Source organism: Penaeus vannamei, chromosome 7 (genome assembly GCF_042767895.1).
Source record: "Penaeus vannamei isolate JL-2024 chromosome 7, ASM4276789v1, whole genome shotgun sequence".
Taxonomy (NCBI): domain Eukaryota; kingdom Metazoa; phylum Arthropoda; class Malacostraca; order Decapoda; family Penaeidae; genus Penaeus; species Penaeus vannamei.
This window is the reverse complement of record NC_091555.1, coordinates 44,003,291-44,018,290: the sequence shown is the minus strand read 5'-3', so window position 1 is coordinate 44,018,290 and position 15,000 is coordinate 44,003,291. Positions and strand designations below refer to the sequence as shown.

Genomic DNA, 15,000 nt, shown 5'->3' with positions numbered 1-15,000 from the left:
TCTCTCTCTCTCTTTTTCTCTCTTTCACTTTCTCTTTCTTTCTCTCTTTCTCTCTTTTTCTCTTTTTCTCTTTCTCTCTTTCTCTCTTTCTCTCTCTCTCTCTCTTTCTCACCCTCACTCCTCTCTCTTTCTCACCCTCAATCTCTTTCTCTCTCTCTTTCTCACTCACTCTCTTTCTCACTCACTCTCTTTCTCACACTCACTCACACTCTCTCTCTCACACTCACTCACACTCTCTCTCTCTCTCTCTCTCTCTCTCTCTTTCTCTCTCTCTCTCTTTCTCTTTTTCTTTTTCTCTTTCTTTCTCTTTTTCTCTTTCTTTCTCTTTTTCTCTCTTTCTTTCTCTTTTTCTCTCTTTCTTTCTCTTTTTCTCTCTTTCTTTCTCTTTTTCTCTCTTTCTTTCTCTTTTTCTCTCTCTTTCTTTCTCATTTTCTCTCTCTCTCTTTCTTTCTCTTTCTCTCTCTCTCTCTCTTTTTTGTGAATTTCACATTAAAGGTCCCATTTAGAGTTTATACAAGGATACATAGTTTTAAGGATTTGTTTTCTCATTCACAGTACCAGTGCAAGCCTTAATTTTGTGAATATTTCGTAAAAGATATGGATGTGCACACATGATGGAGGCAGGTCATTTTGTGGATAACATTTTGAATGATAATTTACAGGTCTTAAAAAGTATACATAAAAAAGAGCTGGTCAGTTGAATGGAAACCAGGCAAGCTGATGCTAGTCTACCAGTGTCAAGATATTGTTCTTCCCAAGAAATGTTGCAATAAGTGAAAATAGATTCTGATTCCCAAGTCAAACTATTTTATGAAGCCACCATATCACTTGACTTACAAGTTCACGCCTAGATTTAATTACCACATGAGACATATGAGCATAGAATGTGATACAGTTGGCAATGAACCGGACAATTTTTTTTTTTCCTTTTTTTCAGTAAGAAGTTGGAAAATATGAATAGAGTGTGGAACAGTTGCTCCAGCCAGCTGCAGGACAAACAATCTTTGTGGCGTGAGACTGTAAGAAATCCTAGCCTCTGTCACATTAGTGCATTCAGATCTCAAGCATAAGGTGTGTGTGCATTGTGGCCACCACCTGTGACTGCCCGTCTTCCTACTCCTCCTCCTCTTCCTCCTCCTCCTCCTCCTCTTCCTCTTCCTCTTCCTCTTCTTCCTCCTCCTCTTCCAGCTCCTCTTCCTCTTCTCGTTCCTCTTCTTTATTCCCTTCACCTTTATCTCGTTTTCTGGAGTCTTCATCTTCCTCAGATTCCCATTTTCCAGCCTTTTTGTCTTCCTCCTCCTCTTCCATTTCCTCCTGCTTTTTTTCCTCAACTGCGTCCCTACGCTCCTCTTCCTCCACCTCCACGGCACCACCTCGCTGCACCATCACAGCCCAACAAATGTTCGATTGGGAGGAAGGGGATCGTTTCTCCTTCGAGGACTCGGAGCGATTTGAAGAGGACTCACTATGTAGCTGGATTAGCGAGCCCGAGTCCCTCGTCAACAATTGGAGGGGATGGAAGCGTTCAGATAAAATCGCCTGTCTCTTATATGGCCGCAATAGAGATCAAGGTAAGTCCAGTGCAGTGTTGTAAGTCTTGTAGATTTAGTACAATTTTCTCAGAGGCATTGTTTTTATGCTGCAGTCACATGTTTGGGTGTTGCACCAGCATCAGTTTTTGTTGCAGAGTATTGCTGCTTTTGAAAAAAATTATGTAAGTGCAATTCTGTTCCCATAAAAGCATTGCTTCTGTAATATTATATTTGCAGAGAACATTATTAGAAGTATGCACTGTTTGATAGAGGAATTAAAGTGAGAGAATAAAAAAAAGTTTTTTGAGAAAGTACACTGGTATCAATAAAAGGTAAAAATAATTTATTAGTAGAGTCATTTTTATTTACTCCCATTCTAACATAATGTACTGTGATAATGTATTTGTTTTATATTAGATATATCTAAGTTTGCAAGGGAGAGAGTGCTAGCCAGCTGATTGACCTTCTCAGAGCAAGTTGTCTTAGAACATCACTTGTTTAACTGTCTTATTCCCTTTTCATTTAACTTTTAAGCTTGTATTGGTCATTTAGGGTCTTATTAAGGTATTTAACACATACACTATGGCTTTCACCTTTTGCTGCCCCAACAATTAAGTTTCCTTCAATACTCCATTATATTTTAACTCAACTTAGATGGGTTTTTCCTCCTTGAGCGAAAAATTAGAAGCATGGTAGAGATATATTTACCCACCCTGTGTGTGTTTGGCAGTGGTATACAAGATTTCTCAGTAATTAAAGCTAATGCAAGGCTTTTACCCCACTTTTAAAGGGATGTAGCTCCTGAGCAACTATGCCCAGAGCTAAACAATAGAGCAGATGTTTAAACTAGACAATTATCACAGGCTGACCATACATGACACATCACTCTGTCACCTGGCTTTTGGGCTTGGCTTGTTATGGTAACAATAGATGCCAGCCATCAATGTTGGGTAATTGCACAGCCTGTAGAAAATAAGTCACCCCGTCAAGTTGCCATTTAACAATTTCTTGCACAGACCAGTTATTGCTTGGCAGCAAGGCTTGAGTGAAAGAAGTTGGTGAACAAAAATGTTATTTTGTTGAAAAATATTTTACTTGTTAGTTTATGAACTACAAGTCATTAATTAGCAGAACGAACAGAGATGTGGGATGAGCATTAGTTTCTTTGGTAACTTTAGTACCATTTGTGCTCCTCTTTTTGAACATTTAGACTTTCTGACAGCAAACTTATAGAGAACTGAAATGGGGAAAATACATGGCATATTTTGTATCATTTCTGCCTGTGCTTATATGTTATATATACTTGTATATTAAAGAGTTCTATGCTCTTGTTTTACCCTGTCTAGCACTCCCATACCGATCTGTTAAGGTTTGTTATAGATTTGTAAGATGAGATAACAAAATCAATGATGGTATTGGGCTCTTGCATCCGATGATAAGTCTGAAACATGAGCCCACTAGTATGTTATTGTTGCGAGTGTGGGGGTTAGAGCTGATTGCAAGTGTGGGGGAGAGAGCTGATTGCAAGTGTGGGGGAGAGAGCTGATTGGAAGTGTGGGGGAGAGAGCTGATTGCAAGTGTGGGGGTTAGAGCTGATTGCAAGTGTGGGGGAGAGAGCTGATTGGAAGTGTGGGGGAGAGAGCTGATTGGAAGTGTGGGGGAGAGAGCTGATTGCAAGTGTGGGGGTTAGAGCTGATTGCAAGTGTGGGGGTTGGAGCTGATTGCAAGTGTGGGGGTTGGAGCTGATTGCAAGTGTGGGGGTTGGAGCTGATTGCAAGTGCCGGGAAGAGAGCAGATTGCAAGTGTGGGCGAGAGAGCAGATTGCAAGTGTGGGCGAGAGAGCAGATTGCGAGTGTGGGTGAGAGAGCAGATTGCGATTGTGGGGGAGAGAGCTTGGCTGCGATTGTGGGGGAGAGAGCTTGGCTGCGATTGTGGGGGAGAGAGCTTGGCTGCAATTGTGGGGGAGAGAGCTTGGCTGCGAGTGTGGGGGAGAGAGCTTGGCTGCAAGTGTGGGGGAGAGAGCTTGGCTGCGAGTGTGGGGGAGAGAGCTTGGCTGCGAGTGTGGGGGAGAGAGCTTGGCTGCGAGTGTGGGGGAGAGAGCTTGGCTGCGAGTGTGGGGGAGAGAGCTTGGCTGCGAGTGTGGGGGAGAGAGCTTGGCTGCGAGTGTGGGGGAGAGAGCTTGGCTGTGAGTGTGGGGGAGAGAGCTTGGCTGCGAGTGTGGGGGAGAGAGCTTGGCTGCGAGTGTGGGGGAGAGAGCTTGGCTGCGAGTGTGGGGGTGAGAGCAGATTGCAAGTGTGGGGGAGAGAGCAGATTGCAAGTGTGGGGGAGAGAGCTTGGCTGCGAGTGTGGGGGAGAGAGCTGATTCCAAGCATGAGAAAGAGAGTAGTTTATGAGCGAGAGAGAGAAAGAAAGAGAATTAGACAAAGTCTCTTTGTTCTATATATTATCACAAAGATCACTTAGCATCCATTAAACTTCCATCATATTAAGTTTCATTAGCAGTGATTTTAGGCCTATAAACTCTTCTTCCTCTTTATATTCTCCTTCACTGTCTCCTATTTCTCTTTGTAAGACCAAAGATTAATATACATGAACACCTTGACATCATTTCTTCAGTAGAATCCAGAATAGGGTTTACCATTTATAAGTTCACAAGGTTCTTGGCCTGATCTCTGTTTGAAACCTTTGTCTCACGGAGCCCAGGGCAAGAGGGCCCTTAGCTGCATTTAGAGGTTGATAGGGTAGATGCCCTTCTTGCACCGAGCTGCTTTATGTCCTAGGCAGCCCCCTTATTACCCCTGGTGGGCTGTGGGGGAAACTGCTTTGAGACTTGTGGAAGAGGGTATTAGGAGTCATTTTGCTTTAGGTGGGAAGACAAGGAGGAGGGGGAGACCCAACAGCAGACTTATTTTGGTGGTTCATAAGGGGTGGGAGATGATGAGGCTAGTTAGGGATCATTAGATTCTTTGTGAAAACCAGCTCTCATGTTGCTTCCTCTTAATAGTGATGTTGATTGAAGTATGTCATTTTCCTTTTCTTTATTTCCTTCTTTGTTTATTTCTGTTTCTCTGTTCTTTTTCCCATGTGTTCTACTTTAGTATCACACACACACACACACACACACACACACACACACACACACACACACACACACACACACACACACACACACACACACACACACACATACACACACGCACACACATACACATACACATACACATACACATACACATACATACACATACATACACATACACACACATACACATACATACACATACACACACACACACATACACACACACACACACACACACACACATACACACACACACACACACACACACACACACACACACACACACACACACACACACACACACACACACACAAAATATATGGTACACCTCATACACCATGCTACACCGCATGCATGTGCACACACATGCACACAAAAAATTCATATTATCAGTTTAATGCTTTTAGAATTAGTTGAATTTACCTTAATTTAACAAGATTTGTTACCTTTCACTCCTGTTTATTAAAAAGGTAAAATTGATCCTGCCCCCCACCCCTTTCTTCATTGTCAGGCATGTTTAACAAAGTATGTGTCCCTTTACAGATGGCAGAGTACATTCTCTCACAGAGATGTGTGCCCGCACAGTGGCGGCACACATCCCTTTTGAAGTGGTCGAACAGATGATGCCTCCTGTGCCAGAGCAGCTACAACTTCTTATTGCATTTTGGAGCTTCCCAGAAAATGAGGAGGACATTAGGCTCTACAGCTGCCTGGCCAATGGCAATGCCGACGAATTCCTCCGAGGGGAAAACCACTACAAACACAAGAGCGTTCATGATCCGTTGCAGATTGGTGAGCTCTCTTGCAATTTCTTTGAGAGAAATTGTATATTTCTTTAGATATTTATTGTTCATACAATGTAGGATGCTAAGTCCATTTGATGAAGTTCTTTGTTTAAAAAATTATAAAATGGATTCCTTGTATAATTATTGATAGATAGTAACAAGCTTCATGGCAAGTCATTCCTTTTGCCTAGGCCTTCAGCCAAAATTCTCATGGCAGGAAATTCCCATCACACCGGCCCTCACCCAAATTTTCATGTTACCCGTCCCTCATGCCAAATGTTTTCATGGTGTGATGGTCACAGACAACAGATATTAATATGTAATTTACATTCAGACCTACATTTTACTTCTATTGTGCTGTTCCCCCCAGCTTTTCCGTAGGTTTATTTATCATTTTAATTTCTAAGTATATTGGTGTAGTGTGTAGATTTAACTAAAATTAAATGTATTTTCTGATGCATTTTACTTTATGATGTCTCATTATTGATACTTCTGAGGCCTTATACCAATATGTTCTATTACTAATCAGGAGTTGATACCTTCCATTCATATTTCACCAGAGGCAATAGGATTTGCAAACAATTGTTTCTTCTAATTAACTTTTCTTGTATATAGAGTGTCTTATGTTATGCCAGGTTTAACCCACCCGCGCCGGGGTACATTTTGTAGCCAAAATTAAAAAAATCCGGGAAGCTACAAAATCGGCGGGCGGAGCTTCCCCGGAGTCTGTCCGCCCGCCGCTTTTGCCGCGGAGCACGGCTCCGAGACAGCATCGCACTGGCGGGCAGCCCGAAACTGTTTATTTTTTCCTTGTGTCTCATATATGTGACACCCGGGACGGATGGGTTAATTCTGGTCATGCCAGCAGTCTTCTTATAGTAATGAATACAGTATTCTATTTAAGAGACATCATGCACAAGGTATCTATAAATCAGTAATTATACTTTTCCTCTCAGGATTCCATCTGAGTGCTACTGTAGCACCATCAGCTTCTGGGACAAAGGGACAGTTCAATGTAGCAGTAACATTTGACAGGGGTAGGATCACAACATGTAATTGTACATGCTCTGCCAATGCCTCCTGGTGTTCACACGTAGTTGCCGTCTGCCTCCACCGTATCCACCAGGTAAGTGAAGAGCTGAAAAGGTTCAAAGAATAGCTATAATCTCAATATCTGGAAGGTCAAAGGGTTCCTTTACCATTATATTTATTCCTCAACTTTGTTTCTTCTTTTGCCTTTTACCTTTTGATTTTATTTGGTTCCCTTTGCTTCTTTGACTTCTGTTTCTCAAATATAAAGGTATGAAAATGATAAGTTAAGACAAAAGCTAGTAGTGAAGCACATTCTGAAGAGAGGCATTTTGATTCCATGATCCGAATATTTTACCTTTTTGTGTTCTTCATCTGATATCGCTTTTATCCCTCTTCCAGCCCAACCAGGTGAAACTTCGTGCTCCCGTGAGTGAGTCCTTATCACGGCTACAGAGAGATCAGTTACAGAAATTTGCTCAGTACCTCATCAGTGAACTGCCACAACAGATCCTGCCAACAGCACAGCGGCTCATTGATGAAATCCTCTCTAGTCAAACATCTGATATTAATACAGTAAGTAGTAAGAAGGGTTTTCTCAGTGTTACTTTTTTTAAAGATTTGTTGAATACATTCTCATTTCTCTCATTCTTTCCACTTTTTAGAATGAGTTTTACTATTCTCCAAAAGTGAAATAGATAGAATAAAACAGAGCTTTAAAGGTAAAGTATATAGGGAAAGTATGGATATATATAGAAAAAATATAATTCCTTAGACATTGTTCAATTATTGAAGGCAGAAGAAATTGAAGTATATTTATACATTTTCTCATTCAAAGGAAGCCAATATATGGCATAGCATGTGGCACATTAACCCACTAATGACGGGTGTCCCACATATGAGACACCTGAAAAAATAAACATTGCCGGGCATCCTGCCAGTGTGACGCTGTATCGGGGCTCTCGCTCCGACACAGCAGCGGGCCGCGGCCAACGGACGGGCAGAGTCCGGGGCAGCCCCTCCGTTAATGGGTTAAAGACACATAGGCCTGACTACATGAATTATCTTTATGTAATCTTTATGGTATGTAATTTTAATAATTATTATACCACTGTTATCTAAAGGCTTTTTGTTTCTTTTTATTTATTTATTTATTTTATTTTATTTTATTTTTGTTTGTTGTAAGGAAACTAAAAAGAAAAATTAATGTATAGAATTGATAATTTCATGTTGTCAATAGGTTTCAGGAGCACCAGACCCAACTGCTGGTGGATCGGCCAACGAGCAAATGGCCTGGTGGCTAGATGAGAGCAACCTTCACGAGAATATTCACAAGATCCTGGTCAAATTTTGTGTGCCATCTCCCATTGTTTTTAGGTATGGTTTTCTTTTCTTTTTTTTCCCCCCAACAGTGATTTTTGGGTATGTTCTTGAAATAAGATGTAGCATCTGTACTTGCACAACTTTTGCACTGTAATAACTTATATATAGAAAGTTCAGTAGTTCAGAACTAGATGAATCGATTTCTATATGATACTTTTCACAAGACAAATCCACTTGCATTTCATGACATAAATTATTTACAAAGTTCATTTACATTATTATATTAACTGAAAAGGACCCAGTATATACATATATATATATATATATATAGATATAGATATAGATATAGATATAGATATAGATATATAGATATAGATAAAACAGGTGATTATATTAGCCGAAAAGGATCCAGTATACATATATAAAAGACAGGTGATCCTTCTTATGAAATGAGGCTCTATGGACTGACCTTGACACATTCAACAGTGACGTTAACTACTTGAGTTCAACGGCCCCACCTGTAGCTGCAGAATGGTCATCTTTGTTGAGACCTCTAAGGGGAAGGGAACCCGAAGGCATGTGGAACCTTCTCTCCATAGTGAGGGAGATGTTTAAGAGAAATGATCGCAATGCCATTCCCCTTTTGGAGATCATCACAGAGGAATGCCTGGCTACAGAAAAGGTATCTCTAGACTTATTGATTTATACTTACATGATTATGAATTTGGAAATTGAAGGTCATAATAGGAAAAAGCTAATTGTAAGGATGATAGGGAGATATGTAGTTTTTCATGAATTGATTTTCCCTATACATATCAGTTGATAGTTTAGAAATTAGCCTTATTGATTTCTCAGGCTTTAATTCTTATTGTTTCTTTCTCAGATTTTGGTTTGGTGGGTAAATACAAAGGTTGCCCTGCACATGGGGAGTTCTGGGCATGGTGGTAAGAACAACATGAATTCTAACAGCCATGGAAGCCAGTATGCATGTTCATCTCTCTGTGATGAAATTGTTGTTCTCTGGCGTCTGGCAGCACTTAACCCAGCTTTGTCACCTCAGGAGCGAGAGCAGCTTATTGCCAAGTTCAAAGGCTGGCATCTCAAGGTTTTAGAGAAGGTTGCCAAGAGCAAAGGTAAAGTAGAAGCATTTTTCCTTTCTTTGTTACTTTGTTAATGACCAGTGTTGTAGGACAAAAGTTTAAGATAAGTTTTTTGATTTCAGGACTTATCAGTTCTAATTCCTTTCTTTTTCATTAACAGAAACAGGTACAAATGGTGGAAGCGGAAGCAACAAGAGAGGTACTGATGTTGATGTGTTCCCAGGGTTCAAGCCAGCAATAGAGCCTTGTTACCTTGACTGGAATGATTACCCTCTTCCTGGAGTAACATATTCTCACACAGCTTCTCGATATTATTGTCCTGTCATGCGGTTTAGACATGATTCTCGACACGAGTCACAAGCAGCACCCATCTCTGCACCACACCCAAGAAACCCTACATCACATGCTGGGCCAAAACGGCCTTCAGAGCGGCGTGTGCTTATCAGCTCTGGAAATGCAGGTGACAAAGAGAATTTGGGTGCTGGTGTCTCTTTGGCAGGTCATAGACACAGTGGTCATCGGAGCAGTAGTGTTAGTAGTGAAGGCTTTTGTGACAATGACCTAGGCCGTGACAGTGACTCTCCACCAGATCAAAGGTCACCTGAACAGGTTGACTCAGGCCAGGTGTCCCGCCAGAGCTCAAGAGAGGATCGTCCCATGGGAGCTCTAGGTCTGGCGGCAGCCTTTGATCGTTCAAGAGATGATAGGGATAAGTCATCTCCTGATGATGGTGGAGCAGAGTCTGACTGGTCTGGTGGAGCAGAACCATCCAGAAACCAGAGAAGTCGGGCAGGGAGTAGAGGGCAGCGTTCCAGAGACCAGAATGGAGCAGATGAATATGATGTATATGTGTATAATGCCAATTTAGTTGGGGATGGAAATAGTGTAAGTGATTGTAGTGGGGCTGAAAGAGGAGCAGAAATTTTCAATAACCTGAAAAAGTTTGAAGATCCCCTTGAGATACTATTTGCTCGTGCTGAGGGTCTGCATGCTCATGGACATTTACAAGAAGCCTCTGGACTGGCAGTACAACTAGCACACGAGCTGCTGGCTAACCCTCCAAACCTCATGATTGAGCTACCACCACCACCCAGCAAAGGGAAGCGTAAGAAGGTAAACCCAGCATCACACCATCTGACTTGTCTAGCTTCAGCCACCTTGAGTAAATGTGCCTTCCTCTGCACTGTCCTGGCAGAAAACCCTGACCACACACACCTGGCTTTCCAAGTTGCCATGTTCGGTTTAGAAATGGCACGACCTCCAGCATCCACTAAGGTAAACCTTTAGTATTTAAACAGGTTAAAAATATTAATATCTTTAAGGTTAACATACTGTTAATAGGTTTTTATGTTTTGTTGATTATTTTGCTGTTCTTAATTATTATTACCATAACTATTTTTTTAAAATTTACTAATAGATATCTCTTGTTTTTGAGTCAATATATGTTATTTTTCTCTCTCTTTCTCTCCTGCAGCCACTGGAAGTGAAGCTAGCCAACCAAGAAAGTGACTTGGTTTTCCTCCTGAAGCGCTTGCTTCTCGGTCCACTAGAATTAGCTGTAATCAGAGATAAGGCTGAGAAAATGCGATCAGGCACTCTCAAGTCTCGTGGCGAAGCTCTCCTGCCATTAATGCTTGCTTCCTTCCTTTTTGATGCTCTAGTCATTACTGGTAAGAGTGCTTGTATGTACTTTTTATTACATAGATGTGTTCACTCAAAGACGTATCACCTTGTAAAAACATGATGCTGGAACAAAAACAGTTTATATGATTTTGATTATTTTGCATTAATTTCATAACAGGAAATAACAAAAGTACAGTTGGAGGTCAAAGTTACCGTCAGCCACAAGATGAAGCTCTAGGCTTTGATGCAGCTGTGGCAGCCATTGGCATGAAAGCAAATGTGTGTGAAGCAGATCACCCACTCCTCTGTGAGGCCACAAGAAGACAGGTAAAAAAATATATTTGCAGACAATAGTATGTCTACATAATATTAGTACATGTGAAAATAATTTACTGGATATCACTTGATATTTATTGGCAATGACTATCAATTATCTAATGATATTGTGAACTTTCTCAGAGAGGAGAGTTGGCTCTCACATTGCTGACACACTATAAGGATGACCAGGACAGACTAGCTCGTATCATGGACAAGCTGCTAGACAAAGAGGTGCACCAGATGTATAAAGCACCTTCTCTGCCCACATACTATGTGAACAATGTGCCCAATCAGGTAGGCAGGGCAACAGCTGTGCTTATTCAGGTAAAATATATTGCTAATATTTTGATAGAATGAAAAAGGAAGCAATATTATCTTATAAGAGAATAATTTTAGATTGATTTTCTTTATTGTGCCATTATTCCAGCAAACAAGTACTAGTGGCCTTGAGAGTAATGAGGCAAGCAGCAGCATTAGAGTGGCAGATTCTCCAGCAGCAGGGGCAGTCAGCAGCAGCCCTATGCCTGGTGTAGCAGCAGGAGCAGTAGCTGCAGCAGCACCAGCCATACTAGGAACCCCACCATCAGCACACCCCAGCAACCAAGCACCTGCACCTGTACAACAACAGCAACCAACAGTACAGAGAGACAGGCATAATGCAGGTGATTGTAGTATTACTTTTTGAATTATATGTTGGAAGTAAATATTCTTTATAATATAAAGGAAAACTAGAATTCTAAGACTCATTAACTTGTTTATTAAAGATAAGTATGTAGATATAGTGGTATTATCTGGTCTTGCTATATTTTGTTATCAGAAAGAAAGAATACATGAAGTAAAGGTTGTAATTCAGTCGTGTCTTTTAATTCTGAATCATGTATTGCATTCAGTTATGTTTGTTGTGTGATTTGGATTGGTATGTGATGTGTTTGTCAGGGGAATATATTTAGTAACAGTCAGATTATGTAATGATAGACTTGTGAAGATATTTTAGGTTAGTAACTGCATTATATAGACCAGTAATTGGTATTGCTAATTAAGCATTTCTATATTTATATACATATTCTCTAATTTCATGGGAACAACAAGGCTACCTGTTAGCCATATTATAAATTTCCTTGCCTGTAAACAGAAGAGTTAGGATTGATAGGATTGAATATCAATCAATATATAAGATAAAATATTTAGAGACTGAACTCAAGTCTTTTGCACAGGTGGAGCAGAGATAGAGGGTTCCATGGCTGGGCTTAGCCTCTCTCCATCCCAGCCTGTAGGAGGAGCAAGAGCCAAGGAAGGGACATCATCCGCTAGGTTTGTGGAGGGCGAGGAAGGGGAAAGCCCAAGCTGGGAGGACGACTATAAAGCCTGGGAGGAAAAATGTGCTGGAAAACAGCGCAAGAAACGGAATCAAGCGTGTACTTTAGAAACTACCTCAACGGGTGTAGAAGGTGATGATGATAGCTATTTTCTGAAACCTTGAAAGGTTTTTTTCTTCTTCATTTTTCATTGATGCCAAAAAGAGAGATGAATGCATGTGTGAATGTGGATAGGGGGGGAAGAGAGCAAAGCTTTCTCCTAATGTATAGAAAAACACTAGCAAAATATTAAGGGATATATGAATGTAAATTATAAACTCCTCAGTTTTCCATATAAAGATTTTTTTTTCCCCACTAAAGCTAAAATTGTTAAACTATGTATTGGTATTATAAAAAGAATTTAAGACAATCTTAATTTTCTGAAGTAGTCTTGATTAGGGAACAATATTTTATCTATATTAATAGTATGTCTTTTTACTAGATGTATTTTCATGTTCCGCCTTGGGTTTCAGTGAAACTTAACTTGGCAGATAACTCTCCCACCTCTGGTCGATGTGCAGGATGGATCAAGTCTACAGGCCCAGGCTCAGACTCTGGCTCTTCAGGAAACTCCTCGGACAGCATTGTGTCCTCATCAAGTGGGGATAAAATCAGTGGACTTGAGGTAGGTGCCTTTTCTCCATTAGGTTTTTAAATTTGTCTATTATAAGAAACGCTGTGTAGTTGAACCCAGCCATAAAGCTAACGTGATAATTTATATAAGGATGAAAGAACAATGTCTTGTGATCCTCTATGATATTAATAGTTAAATGTGTTACCAAGACAAGAGATTCCATTTGGTAGATTTTTATGATCATAATTATTGTCATTATCATTATAATCAGTATTATTTTTATAATCATCATCTTTATTGTAATTATAATCATGATTATTATCATCATCATTATTATTGTTATTATTATTATTATTATTACTACTAATATTCATAATAACCTCACCATCATTATTGTTCTTTTGTATGGAAATGGTTTCATTGTTTGATTAGAAGATTTGTAGATTGTAAACTTGTACTGATAACTAGTGTTCCCCCCCCCCCTCCTTAAGGCAAATAAACCTGTGGAATCGCCACCACTCGGCTACCCATTGGTACGACCTGTTCCCCAGCCAACCCCAGAAAGCACAACTACAACCCATCCAAGGCCACAGCCTACCTATGGGAAAGGTGTGCGTTTCAAAGGCAAGAGAGCTTATCCTACCGTGCCCAACCAGCCCTCCGAGGCTAGTGCTTATTTCATGTTCGAGTTGGCCAAGACTGTGCTGAACAGAGCTGGAGGAAATATTAGCACATCACTGTTTACTCAGGTAAGATAGTGGCCATTTCCATGTGTGAAGTATTAAATAAGGGGAAAAAAATTACTTCTTTTATCAAGACAGTTGTGTCAGGTTTGTTTGCCTGATATAAACTTGCATTATTTTGGAGATTTTTTGTTAATTGATTTCACTGACATTTTTTTATATATATTTATTTCAGATTATTTTTAATGTAAAACTAACTCTTATTATTTTTTCTGTTGCAGCCAAGCAGTTCACAGAACCACAGAGGGCCACATCGACCACTCCACATGTGTGCATTCCAAATTGGCCTCTATGCCCTTGGCCTTCACAATTGTGTCAGCCCCAACTGGCTTTCAAGAACATATTCCTCACATGTTTCATGGATTACAAGTAAAAAGAATTTCTTTTTTTCTAGTTTGATAGTTGCTTCAAGTAAGAAAACTGACATGTATATGTGAAGTTTAGTTTTACGATTTTAATTGCAATGATCACCATTTTTCACATTTGCACAGGCCAAGCAGTGGAAATTGGATCACCAGCAGTTTCTTTTCTAATTGATACTTGGGAGGGCCATCTAACTCCACAAGAAGCAGCATCAATAGCAGACCGAGCATCAAGAGGTCGTGATGCTGCAACAATAAAAGCTGCAGCAAAATTAGCCCTGTCATGCTTGCCTCATGCTCATGCTTTGAACCCTAATGAGATTCAGAGGGCTATCATACAGGTGAGCAATATGGGAATATGTTTATCACCTTAAGGCAGAAAAACATTTTAACTGTGTTGATGGTGAAAAGTAAATAAGCTCTCTATATGGAAATCATCAGTAAATGAAATAGAGGAAGTGATATTGGAAATTTTTAAATTTCTTTTCAGTGTAAGGAGCAAAGTGATGAAATGCTTGAAAGTGCTTGCTTTGCTGTTGAGGGTGCAGCTAAAGGTGGTGGTGTATACCCCGAGGTCCTGTTCTCTGTGGCACGGCGCTGGTATGAACTTTATGAGGCCCGGACAAGACACCAAGCCCGTCATCAAGCAAGGACTTCAGGTGGCCAACATGCTGGAGATGTCCCATTTGAAGATCCTGGCGCCCCACACAATCTCCCACTTCCTCCACCTCCACCACTAAATCCACCTACACCACCAAACCAGCAACAGCAACAGCCACCTATTCCTCCAATGGATGCACAGTCTCAACCTGGGTTGCATCCACCAGTAAGTTTGCTTGTAATATGTTCCAGAACATGTCTCTGTTTTTAATGACACACCAAGGTTTTTAGTATCTGAAAAGATTTTTCTCTAGATTACAGTTTTCATAATTCTTCAATTCTTGCAGGTTTCAGTAGGGATGAATGGAAATGGTGGTGCAGGTGCATTACCTGGTGTTGCAGGCTATCCGGTTGCAGCCCCACCTTCCTCGGTGCCATATGCCCTCACTGGCATTCCATACCAGCTGGGATATAATTACATTCAGGGCTTGCCAACAAGTGTATCATGCATCAACCCACAGATGCCCATGCCGGTGAATGTCGTCCTTACAGTCTTAACATTTAGATACTCATA

General features: G+C 40.6%; 1 protein-coding gene across 6 annotated transcripts in view; it reads left to right on the top strand.

Moving 5' to 3' along the window:
• Positions 1-15,000, top strand: part of Dora (zinc finger SWIM domain-containing dorado) — a 45,357-nt gene that overhangs the window by 17,576 nt on the left and 12,781 nt on the right. For 2 of the 6 annotated variants that reach the window (XM_070123807.1, XM_070123805.1), the window contains exons 2-20: positions 938-1,571; positions 5,158-5,406; positions 6,356-6,525; positions 6,831-7,004; positions 7,669-7,805; positions 8,238-8,433; positions 8,635-8,884; positions 9,012-10,126; positions 10,326-10,521; positions 10,653-10,801; positions 10,934-11,086; positions 11,220-11,454; positions 12,007-12,240; positions 12,669-12,772; positions 13,213-13,470; positions 13,686-13,833; positions 13,956-14,167; positions 14,317-14,652; positions 14,774-14,959. In XM_070123807.1, coding sequence (XP_069979908.1) covers positions 1,400-1,571; positions 5,158-5,406; positions 6,356-6,525; positions 6,831-7,004; positions 7,669-7,805; positions 8,238-8,433; positions 8,635-8,884; positions 9,012-10,126; positions 10,326-10,521; positions 10,653-10,801; positions 10,934-11,086; positions 11,220-11,454; positions 12,007-12,240; positions 12,669-12,772; positions 13,213-13,470; positions 13,686-13,833; positions 13,956-14,167; positions 14,317-14,652; positions 14,774-14,959 — 4,674 coding nt within the window. In that variant the 5' untranslated portion in view covers positions 938-1,399. Of the gene's footprint in view, positions 1-937; positions 1,572-5,157; positions 5,407-6,355; positions 6,526-6,830; positions 7,005-7,668; positions 7,806-8,237; positions 8,434-8,634; positions 8,885-9,011; positions 10,127-10,325; positions 10,522-10,652; positions 10,802-10,933; positions 11,087-11,219; positions 11,455-12,006; positions 12,241-12,620; positions 12,773-13,212; positions 13,471-13,685; positions 13,834-13,955; positions 14,168-14,316; positions 14,653-14,773; positions 14,960-15,000 lie in introns of all 6 variants that reach the window. The other 4 variants (XM_070123806.1, XM_070123803.1, XM_070123804.1 and 1 more) reach the window with 3 other exon arrangements.